Source organism: Homarus americanus, unplaced genomic scaffold (genome assembly GCF_018991925.1).
Source record: "Homarus americanus isolate GMGI-L3 unplaced genomic scaffold, GMGI_Hamer_2.0 scaffold39155, whole genome shotgun sequence".
Classification (NCBI taxonomy): domain Eukaryota; kingdom Metazoa; phylum Arthropoda; class Malacostraca; order Decapoda; family Nephropidae; genus Homarus; species Homarus americanus.
Window position 1 is genome coordinate 8,319,033 of NW_024737042.1, and position 26,572 is coordinate 8,345,604.

The 26,572-nt window shown below is 38.3% G+C and overlaps 1 protein-coding gene across 1 annotated transcript; it reads left to right on the plus strand.

Annotated features, from left to right (window-relative positions):
• The first annotated feature begins 627 nt into the window (after window positions 1-627).
• LOC121872665 (cdc42 homolog) lies at window positions 628-26,572 on the plus strand. The gene is made up of 5 exons (XM_042375623.1): window positions 628-699; window positions 14,347-14,471; window positions 19,135-19,207; window positions 23,896-24,005; window positions 24,678-26,572. The coding sequence occupies exons 2-5, from the start codon at window positions 14,367-14,369 to the stop codon at window positions 24,963-24,965; spliced, it is 576 nt and encodes a 191-aa protein (XP_042231557.1). The 5' UTR covers window positions 628-699; window positions 14,347-14,366; the 3' UTR covers window positions 24,966-26,572.

A 26,572-nucleotide genomic window follows, 5' to 3' on the forward strand; every position in this document is an offset into this window, starting at 1 on the left:
GAGGAGGAGGAGGTGTTGCTTGCTAGTTAGTGTAGGTAGAAAGAGAGAGGTCACCACGAGGTCAGGTCTTAAATAGCGGGGGGCAGGCGTGGCTTAGTAGTTGACCCCAGCTCCGTGATGTATGGCGGCGCTGGTTGACCTAGACCACGAGGCATACACTGGGGAATTGGTGGGGTCGGCTACTCAGCGACAAACAGCGTTTTTAGGGGAGAAATCCACTACAAGCACACTCTTGGTGCACTTCAAAGAAATCAAAGCATTTCCGAAAGCTTTCGACGCTGGTCTTGCGTTTGAGTAATGTTTCGTTTTCTGAACAAAAATCGTAATGTAGAATTTAAAGGAAATTTTAAAATATATAAATAACTGAATGTTCATAGATTAGGCTTAAATTTACAGGTAGTGTGATAACACAGTAGTCGGTAGATAACTGTACTAGTCATTCCTGAAGAATGTAGGTTACGTTAAAATCCTGAAAACAGATAGCGCCAACTTACAATATATTTTCTAATGTAAAATGAAAATAATAAGAATTATAATTAATAAAGTATTAATAATGTGATATATTTAGCATAATAAAAATAGTATGATCGAAATTTTTTATAAAAATGTTCTAAATGAAAATGTTTATGTGGATCTTGTTAAGGCTTACTCCTGCAGGCGGCAGAGGGCAGGAGTGTGTTGATGAACTACGCCCAGCTGGTGAGGAATTACTACCTAAATTTACTTGTTTCCTCTCTAAATATACATATATTTTTGCATTAGTTAAAGTGCATGATTCTTAGGAAAAGGATGAAGTACAGTGTTTAGCAAGGCTTTGTGTAATACTCGCCGAAAAGGAGTTAAAATGAAGGCGGGGCTCGTCAAGATGGCTGAAAAAAAACATTGAAGTTGACGTTAGGAAATTAAATGTCAAGGTGTCGGTATTGGTTCTAGTCTGAAATACCTTATATGTGTATCTATGTTCTCAAGTATGAAGTTTTAGTTACTGAAGGTAGTGTGTTGGTGAGTGAAAACAGAACTATGTGGTAAAACAACAGTGGACCTGCCAGGACTACTCAGTATATGTGTGTTTAGTAGCTCGTTTTAGGTGATAAAAAAAAATTAGCGCATGTCTTATACACTATTTAACAGATATAATTGTTTTATACTGTAGGTAATGTGATATAAGCTTATTATCAAATCCTATTCCCCTCCAGCTTAGGAAAACACTAAGGTTGTGTGATGAAGGGAAGGGTGGGGTATGTCTGAGTCATTGGATTTCCTGGATACTGAACATTTAGGAAATATATTAATTTAGCATAGTATTATTGGAAGAAAATCCGTTTATTATAGTTATGAATGTGATGTGTTTATCTAATTTGAAGCTGAAATTGGCTCTTATTAAAGTTCATAAACCATGTTGAGAATAATATGAAATTGTTATGTGCCATATTCTTTAATCTCGTTAGCATGTAATGATTATTAGGTAAAGGTGTAGACGAGGGTGACCACCAGAAGGAATATCAGAATTGGTTGAAAATTATTCTACACATTAATATCATATTAAACACAAAAATGGAAATGACAATGCATAGAACCTAATAGAACCTGACCTAACATACCCATAGGTTGGGTATGTTAGGTCAGGTTCTATGCATTATCGTGTTACTTTGTGTTTAACTACTTACCTTAATACCGAGGTTGATATAAATCAGCAACGGCGAGGAGGAATTCGTGGAAGCGTTCACCATCATTTATAGGAAACATATTTTGAAGAGGGATTCAGTGAGGTAAACAACAAGAATGGCGCCGGGAGGAGAATTGTGAAGCGGGGTATTTAAAAAAAAATCATAATAGAAAGTTGTCGTTTCTTTTAATATACTTAAGATCATCAAAACAATAAGTATAGCAAAATTAAAGAAAATCAACAAACAACTTCTGGTAGTCTCCCTCTTCTACACCTTCACCGATTATAAGATAGGTTTTACATGCTAGAGGCAAGTAAACTTAATTATATAAGTGCATGCTATGTACAAAATAAATGTACATAAATCATTCCCCTTGGATAGGATGTCTTTTTGACTCGTGATGATGGACACAAATGAAGTCGGCCATTGGTGACCTCGACCCAGTTACAGTGGTGATCCTGGCCCATTTCGGTAATCTCGGCCTCACATAGGATGGGCCGATGTCAACAATCATTTAACTGTCAGGCTTTTTGAGGATTTTTTTATTATAATTTTATTTTAAGCACATGGATTTAATATCATATACATATACTGTACAGTTTATTCTTATGGGCCATACAGTCTGGATATTGCAGAGAGAAATTGTTTGGCGCTTTGCCTACCATTTTCATAATCTTCCCATACGGAGAAGACCCTTGCTTGTACAGTAGTTGTTTGTAGGTTCGGCTTTGATGACGCTTCAGTTTTCCCTCAGACACGAGATGAATCTAAGTAGTTACTAAAGTTGCTTCATCATGTAAAAGGACATCTGTGCCTTCCCTTTCGTCTTCATATGGTTATGCCACCCCTCAACGTCGTTGTTAGTTCTCACACTTAGTTTATATATGCTCCAGGACTTGGGTGGCCAGATAGAACTGTTAATCCCAGAATATGTTGTTCCGGAATAAAACAACGTCATGAACTTCCGAAACAGCTTGTGAGTCCCTTCATCTGATGAGTAGGAAGTTTAAAATCCAAGCTCTTGTATTTTCTGGAAGAGTGCTTGAGCAAAATGGAATGCACACCCTTTTATTTCAACAGTCGGAAGCAGAGAACTTGTAGCACGCCACAGAGCTTTCTCAAAGTCCATCACAATTCACTGGGAAGCATATCAACGATGGCTGCATAGTTAATCAGTCTGGATCGTTGAGAACATTTCCATGTCGTGGACTTGGCACATTTCCTCTTGACTGTACATGAACAACCGCTGGAATCGAAAAGTTTATCTCCACCATGAATTAAAGTTCCTTCAATAATCTTGTAGCTGACTTCATGCGTGTCTTGGTCCACTGCAGTCATTGTGTTAGGTTCCATATCAACCAGCGAAGATTCGTTGAGGGGGTCTGGTTCATCTTGGGTTGCAGTGTTCTGAACTGTGTTGTCAGAGCCGTCCCTTGGGGGGTGCAGGCCCACATCCACATCCTATGTGGGCCGAGATTACCGCAGTAACTGGACCGAAGTCACCAAGGGCCGACTTCACTGGCACCCATGATGATTAGTAGCAGTCTTTCATTGATTTTATTATATGAAGTGATGGCATCAGGAAGAGTAATGTTGTCAGTCTTATCCTTTCCAGTACTTGTATTCTAGTTTTGCTAATAAGAATATTTTTGGTAGTTATCAGGTTAATTGAGACTACAGTATCTTTACCTTCAGAAGTTTAGCTCATTTTAAAAAGGCAGTGGATATTTTGCTGTGACCGGTAATTTCCACCGAATGCTATTTTACCGTGAGTGCACGCTGATTGGCTAATCATCCATTACCGGCAAACAATGCGAGAACTATATTTGACTGTGACTGGCGGCATTGGGCATTAATTTTGCCCTGAGTTGATCACTGTGTAGCTGTAAACATACCTAACCATGTTTCAGTTGTGCATGGAAACTTGTCACATAAAGGCGACATTTACTAGAACGTAATAGAACCTGACTTAACCAACCAAAGAACCTACCTAACCTTACTTAACTTCATAGCCAGGGGGTGATCCCCCCGTCATATAAAGCAGAAAGTACTAAGACAATCAGAGCGCACTTGAGGTAAAATAGCGTAAGCTGGAACTTAGCCGGTCACAACAAAATATCCACTACGTTTTAAAAAATCAATTTATGGATATGAAAGTCAAAACTTCCGAAATGTATGGATATATTGAATGGAAGATTAGTCAAGGTAGTACAGTAGTTTACCCGGTAACCATTCTAGCATACCTGAACCAACTCTGAGACTTTTTATAGAAAAAAAAAGTTGTTACCTCAAGAATAGTCGTATCCAGTTGAGATATTGCAATTTATAAATGTTTTATTTTGCTTTTCGTACTTTTATGTCATCTGCCTCTACATTAGAACCATAAATCTGATTTGCTTTAGTTTTGAGGGAAGAAATAAATTCTTTCTATAGAGCTTTTAACTTAGTTGGATGGATAACATAGACAACTGTCTTTAAATATCATAAATTTTCTATGGAAGAAAATTTCTTTCTAAACCTTTGAATGTCAATAAAATGGTGGCTAGGAATTGCAACTTTTGTACTTTCACATAAGTGCATGTTAATGTGGGCAACGTACTTGAAGTGCTGCCATGATTTACTTATATGCATGCACCAAAAGACGAACTTTTTCACACATTAACACATCCGTTAAATAAACAAGGAGAACCTGCAGCATCTTTTATTAGTAATATAACACTAACAATGGGGTGTTGGTGGTGCAGCGGGAACATGTTATCTCTCACAAATATGTCAGGACTTCGAGTCCTACTTGGCACGGACACACATGAGAAGGTAGGTCTCGGATTTCCTCCCATACTAACACTGGAGAGACCAGCTGCCCGAATGGCTAGTAAGGTGATAAGTGGTGAAAAAGAAAATATGTATAATAATAATATGCCAACAAATAACAAGGATTTATGGCAATTATCTTGTTATTGCTTTAGCCACAATTCATACATATATAACATAGATGCTCCTCCACCAATGAGATGATATATTGTATGTGAAATAAAACCGACTAAATCTACCTAAGTTGCCGATCCTAGGATGGAAGTGCAGTGTTCTACATTGGGTTTGGCCAGGTTAGCCTGTTACTGATATCCCTCATTTAGTGTCAATTTATTTTACGTTAATTTGATGTAACAATAAAAAAAATTTGACACCCTCTCTCGCTTAATGTTAGGTCAAAATCCGGTTTAGCAATAGCTTGACTCATTGGGAAGGGGAAAACTGAGGCTCAGGTGAACTGTGAGATGGCATGTTGCCATTGTTACATGTAATGAAACTATAAAAGTTGTGGAAATTTATATGATTAAACTACTCAAATGTGGTTTAGAAACTTAAGAAAATATAATATATAACTATAAAATAAGAAAATTGAGGAGCATGGGTGTGTAAGTGTAGAGGCAGTAGGCTGTAACTGCGTCGCTGACTCGCCACCCAATAACATTCCCTCCCCTTGGTGTGATGTCATGGCAAACACAAACACACACCTCTCAAAGTCAGCTGAGTGACTGCCCAGCTGAACTGTCGTGTTACCCACAGGATGGTTTAAGTGTGGAAGGAGTTATTTTTTTGGTACATAAATATGTACTATTGTATTTTAAGATAGGCTGTGTATAATTTTTATTGTTTATCATAGCAAATTTTGTTCCATTTTTGACATAGGGACACTGAAATTTATTTGAATTGGGCTCACCTTTTGCTTACTAAATTGTTTAACTCTGAACCACATCATTTATATACTGTAAAGGTTTGGTGTTAATAAAGCAATCATTTGACTTTGAAACCGTTTATAACAAACATTAGTATTTTTATTATGTGGTACAGTATATAGCCCCTCACCATCCTCGGGAGTTAGGTCCTTGAAAAATCCCTTGGTTGGCAAGACTAAAGACAGACTGGTATAGGAAATAAGGGGCTAGGTTCCATGGCGACGGATGACACTCGTCAGAGCCTAACTAAGTTGCCTGTTTCTTCACTAAACAATACCTGTACAGTCAACCCTCGTTAATTCGGACTAATAGGGGGGGGAAGGGTGTCCGTTTTAGCCGATTATCCAAATTAACCGATTTAGGGGTTAATATTGCATTATATTTCAAAGTCATTGTTTTCTTCACGATTTTATCCCACTTTCCACTGTAATACATACGTAATTTCAGCAAAAATATTACATTTCCGTGAATGTATTATATCAAGCACAGTATGAATAGAATACCATTGTAATATAACAGTATTTTAACCGAAAACTACTAAAAAAACGAATAACATCTCAAGAACATCGGAAGCTTAGGTAAAGTCTTTTGTTTTCGTCATGTATTTTATCCTATTTTACATTAAAATACATCATGTTTCAGCAAAACTACTATTTATTTCCGAGAATATATTCATTCAGGCGCAGTTTAGGTAAAATATACGTGTGATGTAACAGTTTTTTAACTGAAAACGATTCGAAAAACACGTACCCTCTAGCCCTGTTCAAGGAGAGGACTGGGAGAAGCTGTTTGGTGCTGCAGACGATGACAAGGAAAATGATTTGGATGGATTTTAATGAAAATATTCAGAAATATGGTATCGTAGTATTTATTCAAGTCAATTAGGATAGGATATTAATGTAATACAACAGTTTTTTAACTGAAAACCAATCGAAAAGCGATTACGGTAACATCTTTTGAACGAAAGAAAGCGAAAGTCATTGTTTTCGTCACGATTTTATCCCACTTTCCACTAATACCTACGTCATTTCTGCAAAAATATTACATTTCCATGAATGCATTATATCAAGCACAGTATGAATAGAATACCATTGTAATATAACAGTATTTTAACCAAAAACTATTAAAAAAACGAGTAACTTCTCTAGAACATCGGAAGGTTGGGTAAAGTCTTTTGTTTTCGTCATGTATTTTATCCTATTTTACATTAAAATACATCACATTTCAGCAAAACTACTATTTATTTCCGAGAATATGTTCATTCAGGCACAGTTAAGGTAAAATATACATGTGATGTAACAGTTTTTTAACTGAAAACGATTCGAAAAACACGTGTACCGTGTAGCTGATACTCAACAGCTGGTGGTGCGTCATGTGTCGTTGTAAACAATAGGAGGTTGAAGTAGATTACCGGGTATTATATTAAGTGTGAAATATCAAAAAGGTTTTTATCACCGGTATTTTTTGTAGATCAATGAGAACTGTGATACCGTATGATATGATAAGTTAGCCTGTGCTAAGAACTTCAACATAGACTACTGAAAACACGTTGTAAGGTAATTTAGCCTATTGTAAGTTGGTGAGCTTCATTTGCTGAAGGAACTGCACAACTTTTCATTACTAATTGGTACAAATTTTACGTTTCCATTGTTTACTGGCAGTAAATGGTAAATATTTGTCATGTCTGAAGCTAAAAGTTGCATCCCCCCCCACACTAGTGGTGGAGATGTTACAATTGACCAAAAAGACACTGGTGTTTTATCCCAGCAGTGGGTGGACCAGCATTTTAGCTTAAGGTCCGCATAGGTAATATTCCTACAAATCTTAAATAAAAAAAAGTTCATTTAGATTTTGTCCGAATTATCCGAAATCCGGATTAAAGGGGTCCGAATTAACGAGGGTCGACTGTATTGTACATTTAATAAAATTTTTGTCAAATACATATAAAATAACTTACCTTCACTTTCCGATGTGTTGCGAGGAACACTTGCCCTTATCATAGCCTCTTTTTGATGTTACAAATCAATTATTCGTTTATCCCCCATAGTGCGTCCCACTGATGCTATGCTCTCCCCACAGGCTAGTCTATCAAGTACTTAATTTTCTTTTCTAATGTCATTACATTATTTGCCCTTTTCACCTTCATCAATAACACTTGGTGAACAGTTAGGGGTCATAGTTAAAGGAAAAATCAATGTTAATACAGTAGAAAATACATAAGAGAATACCGACCGGTACAGTACATCTGTACACTAAGAGATCACAGCACCGAAGAGTGTGGATAGCAGTGGTGGGAGATGGGACGCAGTACAGAGGAATACAATAGACCACGGGGGATAAAGACCCTCCACTAACCTGTGGATACATAAAACTTAATGCCGCAGTTTGTAAACTTGTATACAAAGTGAAAACCGCTGATACTGTGTATGTAATCCGCGGTTGGCGAGGGTCTACTATAACATAATACTGTACCTGGCCATTCACTATAATGCATTAATTCTAAAGCTTACATCCATGATGTTTTATTTCATCAAGGGGAACACTTTGGGATGCTTTATTAGTTTATTTCTTACACACGAACAACTTCCCAACGTCTGCTACATTACAGTACTGTACAGTCAACCAAAGATGCTCTGACCCCACCCTGGGTCTCATACTGGTAGTTTTACCTGGCAATACTGGTAAAGTAAGGCTGTATGTAAAGGTGATAGGTGGATCTATTTTGGGCTGTATTACTGTCAGAATAACTTAACAAACCAAAGGTGTCATTTTTATGAAAATAAACTATCATTATTTCAGATCATGAGAAGCTGCCAAATGTTCGTATATTTGCTTAAATAATGAAGAAAATTTGATGTGAGAATCTTGTGGCAGCTGTGGTTGTAGTTAAGTTGCCAATTCATTAATATAATTTTATTCATTGTTTAAGCAAATATATGAACATTTGGCAACTTCTCATGATCTAAAATAATGATAGTTTTTCATAAAAATGGCACCATTGGTTTGTTTAATAGTTATTCTGACAGTGATACAGCCAAAAATAAATCCACCAGTCACAACCACCATTACATACAGCCTTACTTTATCAAGTATTACCAGGTAAAATTGGCAGTACGAGACCCAGGGTGGGGTCAATGCATCTTTGGTTGGCTGCGCATGTACTCTACGGTACAGTAGCTATATGATTTATTATAGATAAAGGAAAAACCTAATCTAACCTAATTTGGTTTATCCCAAACAAAATGTTCTGGATGTAAACATTGAATATTGCATTGTAGTGTATGACTGTAAAATACTGTTCGGGTGGGAAAAACATAAAACTAATATTTAAAAAAGAAAATTTCTCCTTTTTCTCATGGGGAAAGAAAACATTTATCTAATGCAGAAAAAAATCTCAAGTTGCTGGTTGACATGTGTTAGTTTTTCAGTATTACCAAAATAGTATTGTATGTGTGTGAGAGTAAACGGAGGACTACTGTAAGTGAAAGGGAGTAAGGTCACAGTGTACTGCTGCCAGACAGTACTGGGACCCTAATTGCAGTTTACTGAGGGCTAGATGAATTGTACTGTACAGTACTCTGCTCTTAGAGCATAATGTACCATTTGTATTTTTTATTGCGTGCTTACATAGTCGGGTACTCTGGTTAGGTAAAGTTGGACAGAATACCTGGCTACACAAGCTCTACCTATTTTTTAATGTAGAATCTCTCAGTATGCTCTTTAAATGTGCTTTAACTACTTACCATACATATGTTTTCCAACATTGTTTCATTGCATGTGCTTTGATATTGCCGTCTCTTACGTTGCATCACCTGGATGGGGAGTGGGCCTGGTGTCAAAAAAAATTTTTCCTGTTCCATGTAATGCTTGCAATTTTGTTGATTATCGTCATACGTTACAGTAAAGAAAGGAATACATAATGTTTGCACATAAAGATAAAAAGTACATTTAGTTTGTCAAAATGTGAGTAAAGATACATACCATCTTGTATTTGGCAAATTGTAATTGTTTGCATTTACTTCTGGTAGAGAAGCCATTTCGTTCTCTCTTTTACTGTTGTGTTGATCAGGCTCCAAGAATGGATAAAAGTTTTACAAGTCATATCAAAAGAACCAACCTTAATTCAAGATTTTTCATGGAAGAAACTGATAGGATTGAAGCTCAAGCCTTAGTTATTCCATCAGATATTAGACATCAGGCAAATTAATATCGTATTGTCATTCAATTGCAAAAAAATTTGGTATTGATTGTGGTTTACATTTGTGAAGCGTTAGCTTTAACAAAACACCCCAACAATCATGTAGTTTTAGTTCCAAGCACCCCCTCCCCCCATCGGTGGATCACAACTGTACTTGTACATTTTTTATTTATATTTTTAATTTATCGAGAGTATCATATTCGGTGTAGACATAACTGACATTCACTCAACATCCTTGTCTCATGCCGAGCACACAGAGATGGCCCATCCTGCCATGAAAATATATAATTTTTCTCCCTTGATGATCATCTCCTAAAAAATGAGAGAGAAAAATATAAATTAAACCATCATCCAAATGCCTTTTTGATGTACATGTACAATAAAACCTCATTCAGGTGGACCCCACAAAGCTGGATATCGCTAAAGCTGGACCAAATTTGCCAAAAGAATTCAAATAATAAAAAAAAAGGAGGTACATTAGGACAAAATTTATCCTAAGATGCCATGTCTGCCTTGAACCAAAATTTTTGGGGACCAAGGCTGACAGACCATGTGGTTCACCCACGCTGGTAGAACAAAGGGACAGGCTCAGTCATAAATCAACGTTGCCCGTGATAGCGTCTCTTTCACTCTCTCACTCCGTCAATTGTTTTATTGCCATTTAGATGTGCTGAACTTTATTTTAATAGTTGCAGTATTTGGCATTTCCAATAATGTGGTCATGTTTTAGGGTGAAGTAGCATGCATATTTATTGCATTTTATTGAAAAAATAGACAATAACCATGGGTCCTAAGAAAGTATTTGGTGTTCATAAGGGTGGTGAGAAGGTTTAGCCTAAAACCTCAACAGTGAACAAAAAGTTAAAGGTGATTGAAAAACTAGAAAGGGGTGCTACTCCCTTGTAAATAGGTGCTGAATACAGAATTTGGAAGCAATCGGTGTTGGATATGTGAAAATCAAGGAATAAGTTGCACAAGTGTACAGTACTCTGTACAGTCAGCAAAATATTATTCTGCACCTTTACGGGTTCCTACAGTATGACACCAGACCAAGAATTCTTAAAACACTCATGAGTCAAAGCGGATGTTGGTTGCCCTGGCTTCCTGAGTTGCCAGTTACTCTTGTATATAGTGTGTCTGCATGCACAATGTGTTACAAGATGCATATAGAGCAGTTAACATATATCTATACTGTACAGTGGTATTTATAAAATAATCGACGCTCAGTTACCTGTGCGTAAAATTGTACAACTTTCCTACCTTACAAATGTTTTGTATTGTTTTTTCTGGTTGAGGTCTTGTATTATGCCACTTCTCATCACTTTATCAGATAGTGGTTATAATCATGAGTACAGTATTTACATGATTTCGTTGTACAGTATCTCATAGTATGCGAAATTCCTATACAGCACCTCAGTTTCTAGAGTGCCTGCCATTCCTACCATGTTTGGGTGATCAATCGTAGTACTACTGTATACAGCTCCTCCCCGACTTACGACCTGCCTCAGTCGTACCAAATTTTTTTTAAATTACGTATTTTCGAGTCCCAACGTCAGTATACAGAGAAAACTTTTGTTTGTAATTCACTTTAAAATGGCTGGCAAGCTTAAAAGTGAAACTTTTGTGGTGCTGAGAAGAAAGAGACACCCATTTTAGATTTTCTGTGTATTATTTAAGCATTTTCGACTTACGGCCTGGATTTGGGTCCCTAACCCCGTCGTAAGTCGGGGAGGAGCTGTAGTATATCTGGTTTTGGTGCTATGGGTTTTATATGTATTCCTGATAATTTCTCTGTGGTTACTACACATGGTATAAGGAATAATAGCACATTAGTTTTACAATGAATCACACAATCAGGGGAACCAACCTTACCAATACATGGCGTCAGTCTCGCAGTGTTCGTTGCGAGAGCCATCGCACCCAGGGGTGCAGAATAATTTTATGCTGATTGTACATTGCTTTTAGTTCTGTATTTTTTATGAAAAAGCAAACAAACATGCATTTCTTTCATAAAAATTGAATACATTAGTGTTGTACTAATCTTTTGTTTTTGTTTTAAAATTTGCTTTAAGGTGGACAACCTCTTATCCCGGACAACCCTTCTCTCCAATTAGTCCGCTTTAGTGGACTTAAAAAAGATATCCCAGATTTTTGTATTGTAAATTTAGCTTTAACAGCTCATCTGTCACTTGCATAACTAGGCTTCACAAACAATAGCTTTTGAATAGAAAAAAATTGGGAAGCTAATAAGGGTCACCTTCTGAAGTTTGAAGAAAATATAATCTCTTTCAAATGACTTTTTCTACCTTTAGAATTGTTACCATTTCAAGGCTTTATTCAGATCACCTGAAGAATAGCCACCAGTTTATTTTACTTTAAGATTAACCACTCTAACATAACCAAATTCCACCTAACCCCTCAGGTACCATTAGGGTCTTTAACCCTATGGGTATGAGGGGTATCTTTTCTGAATAAAATCATCTGGCATTAGCCATATAAAATATTAAATGTGGCATCCTATAGTGAGGGGGTTAATTATCAGATGAAGTACCAGTACTCTAGGGGTTAATCTTCAAGGGATCCAATTTTAATTGTTCATTGCATCTTTGTCTTCCTTGGTATTGTTTTTTATTCTGCAGTCCTATTAAAGCATGTTTCTTCACTTCATACAATTTTATCTTTTCCTTTATTTGCAGTTTAACATCCACTTATGGAATTGCTAGCTGGACAAAAAAAAATAGTGTTTGTAGATAAAACATATATCAGTACATGTAGTTGTGTAAATTAAGTTCAGTAACTTCAAAGAAGAAATCTGCTGGGGAAATGCATTCATTGTCAGTTAGTGAAAGTTTGCTTAGCAAGGCCATGACATGCCTCATCAGAGGAAGTTGTGGTTGATTTCTCTGAAAGTTTGTAGTGGGTCATGTGTACAGGTGTACTGGTACCGTATCAGAATTTACTGGATGTGCTATTTCCAATAAAACAGTTTTAAGTTAAACATTTGAGAAAGCTTGTGTGTGGACACACTTTAATTACCGTATACACACAAACACTGTATATTACAAACATTTACGTTCAGTGTTTGTTTAGTTTGTCATTTGGGTTGAATTGGTTTTGACTTATTTTTTATGGGTCATTTAACTTGTGACCTATGAAATTACCATACCAGAGCATCCCTTGTTAGGTGAGCTATTTGCTATCCTAGGCAGGGATCCTGTATTGTCAATTTAGTGTAAATTGCCACATTTCATAACTAGATAACTTAGCACTAGACAGTATGAAAAAGTCTTTCCAAATGATTGTTTACCAGAGGTTCATCTCTAAACAGTTGCTAAGCAAAAGTATCTGGTCATTGATATTTTGCAGAATTGAAACTTCATAATCCTTTGTTACAGTTTTTGTGATTAACAGCTGGAGTGATACCATAATTTGTAGAAGATGGTTACAGTTGGAGCTTCAGTTATCACCTTCTCACATGTTACTACTATTTCCCTATTTATTTATTTTTTTTTTTTATACAGTGTATTTTTTTTTTTTGCTGTTGGTCAAGAGGCACTGATATGAACTGACTTTAATAGACTGGAGAACTATGTGATAAACTGAAGCATTTCTAATTTTGTATTAAAAAAAATAATATATACTTTGTGGACATGTTAAATTGAGTAGCTCATATTTACATTTTCTCGTTTTGACTGTCAGTTACTTTATTAAACAATAAATGTTATTTCCTTGGTGAAAGTTTAAATAAATATTGGTGAACTGGCCCTTTAACCATTGATTTTTGACGAGTTAATGGAGCTGGAACATGTAAAACTATATAGGGTTTTAGTAGCAAAACCCAACTGTCTTTCTTCTATTAAGAAAATATATTATATACAGTTCCAAGTGTATATCACCGTAACTTAATCACTGTAGCTATGAGTGTTAAATGAGGATGGAGACTATGTTAAATAGCTCTTATAAAATACGTCCTGTTGAGGTGATGGGTTGAGTAAGTGTGTCTGTAATACCCGTCGAGGGAGAATTGTAATATATTCAACGTCCTCCCTCGAGGGAAGACGGAACCATCCGTGATGGCTCTCAATAACGTCTTCCTCTAGTGTAGGATATCAAACTACTGCCCGCATTAAGTGGCTAGAGAGCCGGCTACTTAATGCCTTAGCTCAGCACTAAGTGACGCTACTTCCCGTGGGCACACCTTAACACGTGCTCTGAACATGCTACCTCATAGCTAGTGAAAAGTTACGGAGGGTGTTAAAGTATATAAGTCTAATGTAATTAACCCATTTATATAAATACTTCTGCCTATAAGACAGGGGTGAGCATAGTGGCATGAAAGGAAAGGAAAATGGTTGAAATGAAATTTCAGGGAGCTGAAGGCATTATTAACAGCAATCATAACAATGTAAGGTGGCCTGTGTAAACAACATGGACTGAGTGCCGACTGGGGGGAGGGAGGGAGGGAAGGATCAAAGATAATCCACATTCTCAACAGCACCAAGTGTAGGTAGCAGACCACTTACATTTTCAAGAATTGGTATTTATATTGAATCGCATATACTGTACATGAAATTGATGTTTTACTCTACTATGGAGTACCTTCCCACCATCCCTCTCTTTTTCTCCTTCTATTTACACTTTTCTCACTTAGCTATAGGATTACTCAGAATTTATTGAAATAAATTCCCAAGTAGCTGTACACTAAATTGAGATGTCACTAATACATGTATCTCTCATTTGACAGTCTGCTGGGGATCGTGAGATATGCAGACGATCAAGTGTGTGGTGGTAGGAGATGGAGCGGTGGGTAAAACCTGCCTGCTCATCTCCTACACGACAAACAAATTCCCTTCTGAGTATGTTCCCACGGTAAGTAAATGGAGGTACCTGTACATTCCTTTTCAAGAAGTGCTGATGTGTCAGTACTCTGCTAGATTTATTAGCTGGTTTTTGATGAAAAGGTAAATGAATACAAGCTTGCTCATTTAAATTCATCTTATTATTGTTATAGTTATTACATAAGCAGAAATTCCTATACCTTTCATAAATTAATTGCTTATATACACACACACACAGACAGTGTTGTACGCATCAACGAAAAAAAGTGGCAGCGTCAGCATAAACGGCCGAGAAATTTGATAGCATCGGCGTTAGCGAGTTTTCAGTGACGTACAAATACAGCCCTGAAACGCGTATACTCCTCTGTATGGGAGTAACATGCAAAATCAAAAAATTTTCATTAATTTTTAATCATTTATTATGACTTATATTATATCATTTTAATTATTCATTTGTTCCCCCGCAAGAATACTGGCATGTCAAAATGTTTGTCGCTCATTCTGCTGCGCTTGGGCCTCATGGCCTTGTTGGGGAAGGTGTCCTTGTCGAAAGTTTTTCGAAGGTTTCTCCCCCAGGAAATGCTTGAAAAGGTCACTGTCTTTTTCATTCCTGCAGGGGGTCTCGTACAGGGCCTGGAACAATTCGTCCTCCACGTCATGGTCTTGTTGTCTTCTCATTGCTGCTGCTGCTCTGTCTCATGCATGAACTTCTCGACCAACCTGGACAACTGGTTGATGGCCTTTTTCCTGACTAACAAATTGACGCTTGACGCTTCGCTCAGGTGAAAAGTTGACTGCATTGCCTGTAGCGTCACCTGCCCAAAAAATTGATGGCGTCGGTGTTAACAAAAATTTGCCGCCGTCCATTGACGGCGTTATATTAATGTAACCATTTCGGAACTCTTACAAGCATTACAATCTATTAATGCCATACTTGCAATCTTTATTTTTAAATCTACAAATACTTGATACAAATGAAGATTTACACAACTTTCTTTTTACATTTGTGTCTGTTAACATCATTGGCAGCATTGTAGCCAGGTTAGACTCCTCACTATTACTACTAGGCTACTGGTGTTATGGTTTTTTCATCTCGTATTTTTGGGTAAATATACGTTACTTTCTTCATTTATTTTTACTTAGTTATATGCTCTCACCATCCTTCATACATATTGTAATAAAGGACAAGAAATAATAGTCCAAAGGAGAATCATGTAAAGGGACCATACATGTCTTTACACACAAGTTAGCTGGCTAGCTCAGTGGGGGAGCGGGTGGAGGCTGGATGTGGGGGGAGCCTTGCTAGGGGATCGGTGGAGGTGGCGTCTGCGTTGTTATGGTGAGCCAGGGACTACAGTACAGTACAGTATATGCAAATGGCAACTGTGTTAAACTTTCACTTGGCTTTTATTTACTGGTTTGGCAATACAGTATTTTTTGTTGTACAGTACTTTATTTATTGGTATTTCTATTTATTCCTCACATTTACTGGTACTGAATATATTATTTTAAGAAAACTATGGCTACAGGAGGAAAATACACACAAGTTCCCCTAAATACTCCCTGCCAATATGGACCGTGCATCTTATATGCTTTAAAATACAATAAATATATTTTAAAGGCAGAAAAACATTTTCATTCAATATGATATAATTTACTCTTTAAAGAAAAAGACTGAATTCAACTTGTAAATACTTTGGGGATGGTATTGGTCAAGGCAACCACAATGGGTGAATGATAGCTAGCTGCTGCTGGCCTATTACAGTGTCTTTATTTCCTTCATAAAGCATAAATCAATTTTTTATTAAAATTAGTTAATGCATTTCAGGCATTAACATTGTACTATCAGGGAACACTTGGTAAACCATGGAAAATGATTATCAGCCACTTGGAAATGTCATGGCATAAAACTTTACCACTTGATTTGAGTGCACAGTTTTGTGAGAAACATGAGCTGCAGGTGTTCTGATGAGGTGGATACTATTGGGGTCGTGATCTGTAGTCTGAGTGAACTCTACATCCTGTAGGTGATCTTAGTACTGTAAGGTGGTAAAATTGTCTTCCCCCACAAGGCCAACTTTATGTGTATCAATTACTGGTTTGACACCCTCCCCCCTCCATTCCTTTGTCAACATGACTTGATCTTATCTCACACCACCACTAGGGTACATCAATACACAGCACTTGCCTAACAATCCTCCTGGGCAATGTCACCGGACTTGATGTCGCCTTACACCTCATCTTCATGATTGCCATGCAGGTAGTAGGCAGCTACCAAACAGAAAGGTAATAAATAATAATGATAATGAACGGTTTATTGAAAAAGTTTGCAGCCCGAAGGCTGAAAATATACATTGGACATAAATGACTTATTACATACATTGGTGGTTTAACAAAAGCCTTCATTAGAGAAAGGTGAAGGAACATATACAGTGAACATACAGATTAATGTTTACACACGTAGATCATGTGAGCTGAGGTGTTGAACAGCAGACACGTAGTGTAGTAACTCCCTCACAGATGGCGTTATGAGGGGCATCGCGTGGAGTACTAGATCCCTCACAGGTGGTGTTATGAGGGGCTTGACGTGGTGTAGTAATTCCCTCACAGATGGTGTTACGAAGGGCCTGATGATGTAGTAGTTCCCTCACAGATGGTGTATGAGGGGCCTGATGATGTAGTAATTCCCTCACAGATGGTGTTATGAGGGGCGTGATGTGGTGTAGTACTTCCCTCACAGATGGTGTTATGAGGGGCCTTATGTGGTGTAGTAATTCCCTCACAGATGGTGTATGAGGGGCCTGATGTGGTGTAGTAATTCCCTCACAGATGGTGTATGAGGGTCCTGATGTGGTGTAGTAATTCCCTCACAGATGGTGTATCCCTCACAGATGGTGTATGAGGGGCCTGATGTGGTGTAGTAATTCCCTCACAGATGGTGTATGAGGGGCCTGATGTGGTGTAGTAATTCCCTCACAGATGGTGTTATGAGGGGCCTGATGTGGTGTGTAATTCCCTCAGATGGTGTTATGAGGGGCCTGATGTGGTGTAGTAATTCCTCACAGATGGTGTATGAGGGGCCTGATGTGGTGTAGTAATTCCCTCACAGACGGTGTTATAAGGGGCATCACATGGCGTAGTAATTCCCTCGCAGGTGTTATGAGGAGCCTCACATGATGCTGTAGCAACTCATTCACTATGCGGTGTCGTGCATAATGGGGACACCACGTGGTCCGTTGTCACAGGAATTCACTCACTCAAGTGGGTGAGGTGTGGTCCCAGGCGCCTCTATCATGGAGTCTCGGGGGAATTATCACTGGGTACCTGGGACCTCAGAGTGTGAAGGTTAGCTTGGCTCAGACTCAACTGCCGAGTTGTTTTTCACTGACTTAAGCACTGTTCACCACTATTCAACACTGGTTCCATTCCTTTCCCAAATGAAATAGTAACTTCTGGCGAGAACTTGTTGATATTCCGGTGGGGAGGAGGGTGTTGGTATGGGCCAACATAACAGTTGACGTGGCTGCTGCTGAGCAGCGCCAGGTGCGTCTGACCCTTCTTGACCCGTCGGTGGTCAAGGATGAAGTACTACCGCCTGGGAAGATATTGGAAGCATAATGTATTGTCTAATGGTAGACCCTGCTGCTGTATGGCATCACGAAAATTGTGACCAAGTCCCAGGTTGCTGATCTGACTTTCTGCCTCATTTAAACACAATTGCAGGGTCTCAGTTGTTTCTCTTACTTTGACAACACAACATATACATACTTTATATTGTTTCTCACTCTTGATTTTTTTTTTCATTTTTGTATTTCTTTATGGTTTATTATTATTATTATTATTATTATTATTATTATTATTATTATTACAATTACATTTTCGCCCCCTAGGCCCCGATGTGGGTCAGTGACCTGTGCCCAGGTGGGTTAATCCCCGTAAAAAAAAAGAAGCTTTCCCACCAATCAGTGACCAGACCACTTCCTTAACCAATTTTTCTTTTACATATCACAACAGTTAGTCATGCAGCCCATCTGCTGACTGAGAATGCCACTCAGCACTTAGATATGAGAATTACTGTATTACATTATCTTAGAACCTCTGACATTGGAATCATATTTGCTTCCTCTGATGAAGTATTTTATTGCACACACCTTATTTCTTTATAAGGAGTGTATATTTGACCATGGCTGAGTTCCCATATGAAAGAACAGTACTGTACTAGTCATGTGATATTCCATTATGCAGGAGTATGAAATTGCATTAATGGATTCTCAAGCAGCCAACTGTTGTCATTTGAATAATGAAGTTTGGTACTGTATTGTGCATACAGTACTCAAATCACTAATCACTACAGGATACAACCATTGCCCTGGTGTCTTTGAGATGGTTAATTTATGTTTTCTTATTGTTTTGCAGTTATAGTAAACTATATAATTATGTATAAAATTAGAATTGTTTATATTCAAGCAAATCATTCATTTCCCCAATTGAAGTATAAACAGATACAATACCAAGGTATTTAAACAGGATTATATAAAGGCTTGAAAACTAGCCAAATATTGACACACAACATTATTCCAAGCTTTATTAGGAATGACTATTTACCGGTCAGTTTTTTCTCTCTTTTATAGATGTTGCAGCCTCTTATGTGTGTCCTTATGTCTTACAAATGATTAAAAATGTCTTCTTTCCAGGTATTTGATAACTATGCAGTTACGGTAATGATTGGAGGTGAACCATACACATTAGGCCTTTTTGATACAGCAGGTAAGTGTTTTCCATCCTGTTGATGTTTTGTATACTGTATACAGTATAATCAAATTGTTTGTTATAAGCTATTGTCAGGGTCATGAAGCATTTACAAAACATTAATATTGTGTTCTGCTCCTTTCATATATTAAACACATTCTAGTACTGCAAACAATTATGTCAAAAGTTTTGAAAGAAGTAGTGATGTCATCTGGTTCCAGGACTAAGCTGCCATTTGCATTTAGTCCCCAGGTGTCCACTGTAGAGACCAGACATTTCTCCAAGTCACACTTTACTATTGTTGGCCTGAGTGTCTTTCCCCCTTAGTATGACACGTTTAGGGTAGTTCCTTGAGATTAACTCAGTTTGAGATGTTATATTTAATTCAAGATTTGTATTAATCAGTCATAGATCTTTTAATTGGGGGTATGTTTGTCATATGTGGCATGGTTGTAAGTAGCTGGTGGGGTCAGTATGACTTGGCAATGTTGCCTTTCTTCATGCTACAGTAATTCAGTCAATTGTAGGATAGCCTTATTCTAAGTGTGGACTCTGACGTAGGGATTCTAAGTGGATGTGACAAATGGTGGAGCGTTCTGGGGAGTTTTTTTTTTTTCTATTGGTGTTGCATTAGGGATCTTTTGCTTGTTGCTTAAACTTTTGTCTTTAGCCAAGTTGTAGTTCATTCCTTTTTTAATTTTGAACAGAATCTTCTTTGGCTCGCTGCAACTTTTAGCGATTCCCATGTTTTTCTGTTTTATGCAGTCATTTTTCTAGTGTAGGATAGTTAGCTCTGTTTTTAGTTCTTGGTTTTGATCTGCATGGTACTGGCTCTTGTCCTGGATAGTAAACTTTATAAGACATTCTCTATAAATGGGCAACTGTCATCCTTTGTCCCAGGGGGTTCTTTCTAGATACCAGTGGATCAATTTCTCCCACAGGTCTATATGGCTTTTCTATCTGGCTGTCTATTACTTGAAAGACCTAGTGGAAGACATCTTACGAGAAGATGAGGAGTTGATCCTTAAATCCTATTTTCTAGCTGGCGATATAACCAGGTGACTTGGATACCCTCCCCTCTTCCTCATGATTATGTTTGGTCAACTGGAAACAGTGCAAATACAGTACAGGTAGTCCCCGACTTAGGACTGCATGGACTTACGTCCATCAGTACTTACGACCTGCTCTGACCTTACGACTGTCGGGACATACGACCGCGGCAGTCGTGACCAAAAATATTTTCAAATGACTCGCGCATTTTCTATACCGAAACGTTTCGGTCCCGGGTGAGAGCGTGGGTGCACTCACTCAGGAGAGCGCTTAGTTGGTGTTTGGCTATCGTATCCTATATACTGATCGCGCTGTGAACTTTCATTATTATCGTATTTAATTGACTTTATAATGACTGGAAAGCGTAGAAGTCAGAGTGCTGATGGTGCTCCAAAGAAAAGGAGACAGGCAATTACTTTTGAGATGAAAATGAAGATAATAACTCAGCATGAGAATGGAAAGACTAGCAACAATCTCACGTGACCTGGGTTTCTCACACTCGACCATATCCGCTATTCTGAAGGACAAGGAACGTATTCATGATGTAGTGAAAGGAACAACACCAATAAAGGGAACTATAATTTCAAAGAAAAGACAAGGTCCTATTCACGATATGGAAAAATTATTGGTGATAGGGATAGGAGACCAGATACAGAAGCGTGTACCCTTAAGCCTTCTAACCATACAGGCTAAAGCAAGAAGCCTGTTCCAAAGCCTGAAGGAGCAGGCAGGAGATGAATGTGATCAAACCTTTACAGGGAGTCATGGGTGGTTTGATAGATTTAAAAAACGCTACAGTCTACACAATGTTAAGGTGAGTGGAGAGGCAGCTAGTGCCGATGTTGGTGCTGCCGAACCTTTTAAGGAGGAGTTAGATGAAGTGATTGTGGAAGGGAATTATTTGCCTGAGAAAATATTCAATGTGGATGATACTGGATTATTGTGGAAGCGCATGCCTGAGTTGTCATACAGTTTCAAAGGAGTTAACGAAAATGAAGTTATTTCGGATATTAATAACAAGATAGTGGAGTTAGGTAAACAGCTGGAGTTAGAAATTGATAATGAAGATGTTGAACAGTTGGTTGAAAGTGTAGCAGAAGAGCTCAGTAACGAGGATCTTATTGAACTAGATGCACAGAAAATTGCAGAGGAAGAAGAGAGACAAAATGTAGAAGAACCTGCACCCCCCAAAAAGTTTTCAGTGAAACAAATGGCAGAGGCATTTGCTGCAATTAATAAAGGAATGCAAATGTTTGATGGCATGGATCATGGTTATCAAAATTATGAGCGTTATGCCAAAGTTGACAGAATGATCCAAGATGCACATAAACCTGTCTAAAGAAAGCAACATTGATGACCCACCCAGCCCTGTCTCCTCCTCTGCTTCATCCATTTAATATAGTCCATGTATCCTGTAAATAGAAAATTATGGGGGCTCCGTGTGCATTCAACTGACTACATTAAAGGTAAGTGCTCAGTCACACTGTATCCATTCCTCATTATTTATTACTTTTACTGTACTGTATATCATTGTAGATTATTATTATTATTATTTTTTTTTTTTTATCTATGTCGGACTTACGACCTGGATTTGGGCCCCTAACCCCGTCGTAAGTCGGGGAGCACCTGTAGTGGATTGATACTGGAAGTTTACTTGATTGTGGCTTTTAGCTGGTGAAAGGTGTGTGTGAGTGGTGAGTAGGAAGGGGAGAGAATAATCTTGCATGCCCTCTTTTGCACTTTTTATAGGTGTTTACGTTGTGTGGCATTTAGGGAGGAAGGCCAGGTAGGGGAGGCATAGGTGAGCTTGGGAAGTATGAATGTTGAGTAAACACTGAGGTGCTCGGGCGCAGGAACTCCGAGGGACTTGAGCCAGCTGAGGAGGTGGAGACAGAAACTGGAGGATTTGACAACTTCACTGACTTGTGGTTTCCAATTTAGCTTGTTGTCTATGGTGACGCCGAGGAGCTTAATGGAATCTACAACCTGGTGTGTGTGTGTTGGGACCTAAAGTAATGGAAGGGGGTTGGACAGCGTCGGAGGAGAGGTTGATATGCGTAACCATGGTCTTGGTATGGTGATGTGGTTGTTGGTGGCCCGGTTTTGGGGACTGTTCAATAAATCCTGAAGGGCGGTATAGTCGGGAGCAGAATTGTTGACACTGATCCCAATGGTGGAGTCGTTGACATATTTCCAGCAAGCAGGGGTTTCCCATGGGGCATCATTGATGAGCATAAGGAAGCATAGTGGTCCCGTCTTGGTGCCTTGGGGGACGCCACAGGTGAGTGACTGAAAGGTGGAGACAACCCCTCGGAAGCGTACAGCTTGGCGTCGGTTACTGAGGAAGTCTGTAAACAATGGTACAAGACTTTTTCGAAACCTGAGGTCGATAGCTTTATTGATGATCAAATTGTGGTCGACTAGGTCAAATGCCTTGGTGAAGTCACTGAAGGCGACAGCTACAGACGTTTTTCGTTTTTCCAGATGGCTGTATATGTAGTCGAGAAAGCTGACAAGACAGTCAGTGGTGGAGGAAGTTTTCATATTACCAAATTGCTGAGGATCTATGGCCCCTGCAATATCAGCCCAGTCAAACACTAAACTTTCACAGATCAAGCTGGGTATTGGGGTGATTGCAATGGGTCGTAGCTGATTAAAGGATTGTGGGCCGGTTGACTTGGGCACTGGTGACACTTACGAAGTCTACCAGTCAGCTGGGCATCTGGCTTGACTGAGGGAAGCATTGATAATGGAGCAGAGGGGTTTAGCTAGCTCCGGGGAGAACTCCTTGAAGAGTGTCATTGGTAAGTCAATGGGGGTGGTAGAGCGTTTTAACTTTAGTTTGTCCAGACGTTTTGCTACTTCAAATTCTTCTACTAAGTCAGTGGGAAGGGGGGCTGGTAGGTAAGCAGGGAGAGTTGTTGTGTCAAGCCAGGGAGGCGTTTGGCATATAGTAGCGAAATGGTTATTTGATTGCTCAGCTGCACCAAGATTAGTGGGATGGCTAAGGAAGGGGAGGGGGTGTGTCTTATTGTTTAGTCCACAGAGCTCTTTAAGCTTACCATACCATTGACTGATGTTGGTCTGCTTCAGGTGTTGCAATTTGGTCGGGTAGTGAGACTTCTTTGCAGTGCGTATTTCGCGGATGACTCGGTTGCGAAGGGACCTGTAGTGGATGTGGTCATCGAGGCAAAAGGCTGTCTCTCTGTTGCACAAGTCTTTTGACTGCCTCTATGCTCCCTCTCTGCAGCTCGAGGGAACCAGTGACGTCATAGCCAATCACAGAGTTTTTCGCAGTAACTTGACTTTTAGCAACTTTAACCCTTAATTTTTAAAAAAATTTACCTTCGGTAATTTATTCAAATATATTATTCCCATCATGAATTTAAGTGTTTTCTTTACCCATTAACCTGCCATCTTACGAAAAAATTCTGACCGTCAACTCATCAATTGTAGTATCAAGATGGCAAGGGCGTGAAAAGAAAGGGTGGTGAATAAATTTCTTAGGCTGATAATAATAGACCAAGTAGAGAGAGCAGTTACATGTTCTCCTGGAGAATTATCTGGAGTTATGGAAAGACCTAAGTGAATGATGTAATAGTTGTTGAAATATTGATAAATGCATATTTTTGACTGGCTTTCTGTTTGTATTTCAGGACAAGAAGATTATGATAGACTGCGACCTCTAAGCTATCCGCAAACAGACGTATTTTTAGTCTGTTTCTCTGTTGTGTCCCCATCATCATTTGAAAATGTCAAGGAAAAGGTTAGTTATAATTCATATTCAAGTCTCCTAAGTTTTCTATTTTCATTGTTCCTTTTCTACTCACTGTTGCATTTGATCCAAAAGAATTTTCCCAAACACTGAAAAACTGAATTTTGTTTCGTCTTTTGAGCTTAATCAATGAGTGTTACAAAAAGTAGCTGTTTAGATATCCTCTAAAAGTTTTGAAAGTAATCAATAATTGCACACACTGTTTTGGAAACACTCCAGCTCTTGTTATTAAATTTAGGATGCTCATTACATTGTCATCATAGACTTAATGTTTGTGTCTAATGAGTTTAGTTTTGTTCTTTGACCTTTTTACTAGCTGGCCGTCCATTCCAAATTTCATCCATAGACCAGCAGATGATGCAAATTGCATTATCTAAAATGTATAGATTTTTCTTTGAATGCCCTGTATTTCAATGTCTATCATATTTCGGAATTTTACCAAATACTCTGTATTACGAAATTTGTAATATATACTGTACTGTATTCATAACCGCAAAACATTATGAATTCTGAGTGATTTTGAATTAGAGGGGTGCTAATTATGGGGTTTTTACTGTAAGTTAACTGTAAAACAGATACAGTTGTTGAACAGCAGAAATAAATGGATGGGCATTTACAGAGCTTTATTAACTAGTTATTTAATAAATTACATGCATTTTACAGTGGGTGCCAGAAATCACTCATCACTGCCAGAAGACTCCATTCCTCCTAGTGGGCACTCAAATTGACTTGCGAGATGATGCTGCTACAGTAGAAAAGCTGGCCAAGAATAAGCAGAAGCCTATAACGTATGAACAGGGTGACAAGCTGAGCCGTGAGCTTAAGGCAGTTAAGTATGTTGAATGTTCAGCACTAACACAGAAGGGCCTCAAGAATGTATTTGACGAAGCCATTCTTGCAGCCTTAGAGCCTCCAGAACCCCAGAAACGAAGGAAATGTGTTGTTCTGTAGGGTAGGACACATCCATGGTAGACCTTGGAGGAGCCCCAGGCATATACAAGATGTGCAAGATTGCCTTTTATGGTCAGTAGGGTTTTTGTGGAGTTAGGATTGCCTCTGAAGCTATTTGGATGAGATAATTTTGTCAGTGTTATAACTGCAAGAATGTGTGTTTTTATTATAACAAGGTATATTCCAGTAGTGGATGAAGGAAGATGCCAAAGTTTATATTTCTTGGTGAGTGAGTGAGGCTTCATGCAGCTTTGGGGCTGTACTCCTTGGGAGAATGTAAGCAACCTAAGCACAAGAAATGGCTGCCAGGTAGCATGGGTGGAGAAGCAGCATTGTGCGGCTGAATGTATTTCTCGCACAACCTCCTTTTCCATCGAAACATTTACCTGTTGTGTTCCCACTTGCCCTCTCCCCTCTCCCTGGGCCAGCATCCTACCTGTGCCACTTGAGAGCCTCATGGTTCCACTTGGTTTGCTTCCAGTTAGGTCAAGAGTGTCCTTTCATTTTTTCATATAAACTATTCATGTAAACTACTATGGAGACTTTGAACACAAATATCATCTGATTCCAGTCATCCCAGAATTCTCTAGTAGATTCATTTTATTCATGAAACAATGATCAACATCTCAGTATTCAAGTTCTATTAGGATCTATTTCTCTCTCTCTCTCTCTCTCTCTCTCTCTCTCTCTCTCTTTCTTTCTTTCTTTCTTTCTTTCTTTCTTCGGCTTTTTCAAAGCTTAAATGCATCTCATCCTATTTACTAGTAATGAATTTAGAAGTGTTGATAAATTTAAAAAGTAACCCATATTTGTATGAGCTTAACTTCTGATATAACTGCCTCAGACTATCATAAGTTTCCTATTCTTACATTTACACTCTTCATTGATGTGTATCTAGCAACTATAACTTCTTTTTTATTGTAATTTTAGTGCAAACTTTAGAAAATGTCAGTGGATTATAACTTGGTTTTGTGGGCTCAGTACCAAGATAATCCCTAAGACAAGACCATTTGATTTTAAGTAACAGTTAATTTTTTTTTACTATGTGGTGTGCCTGAGTAAGAAACTAGGTTTGAAGTAAGTGGCATTTATGCAAAGGGGTTATCAATTATTGTTCACATAAAAGCATGTTGTTCCCAGTGTTTTGAGTTCATGTACTGCACAGCAGAAGTATCTGCTGACGAGTCACCCACCTATGTGGTCATATGCCAGCTACTTATGGGTGCTTCAAGACAATTGGGAATGTCTGATGTAGTAGAAAGTTATATATTGACTAAGTAGTTGGCTCAATGATATGAATCATTATTTTTGTACAAAATCTGTAAATCTGAAAGTAGTGTTCTATGATTTTCCAAATTTCTGCTGCTTCAGACACAAAGTTTGGTGATAACCAGATGGTTGGTAGCTACCTTGCCTCATGTGTTAACTAACCCACCACTGGTCTTGGTAGGGAACTCTTGTTTAAAATAACTGTAGTTGCCATGTTGACCATTGCAAATATAAGACAAATTGATTCTGTCTACATTTAAAGTGTGATAAAACCTCATGATTTTAAAAGGAAGTTTGGTATTTATGGAGGGAGTTACAAATAAACCATTTGGATTGGA

What these genes read in the sequence shown, in the direction of transcription:
- LOC121872665 (XM_042375623.1), top strand. Translation starts at nt 14,367, where the DNA reads ATGCAGACGATCAAGTGTGTGGTGGTAGGAGATGGAGCGGTGGGTAAA. An exon ending in AGGCCTTTTTGATACAGCAG is followed by an intron (nt 19,208 to 23,895) that starts GTAAGTGTTTTC and finishes TTTGTATTTCAG; the next exon opens with GACAAGAAGATTATGATAGA. An exon ending in TTGAAAATGTCAAGGAAAAG is followed by an intron (nt 24,006 to 24,677) that starts GTTAGTTATAAT and finishes TGCATTTTACAG; the next exon opens with TGGGTGCCAGAAATCACTCA.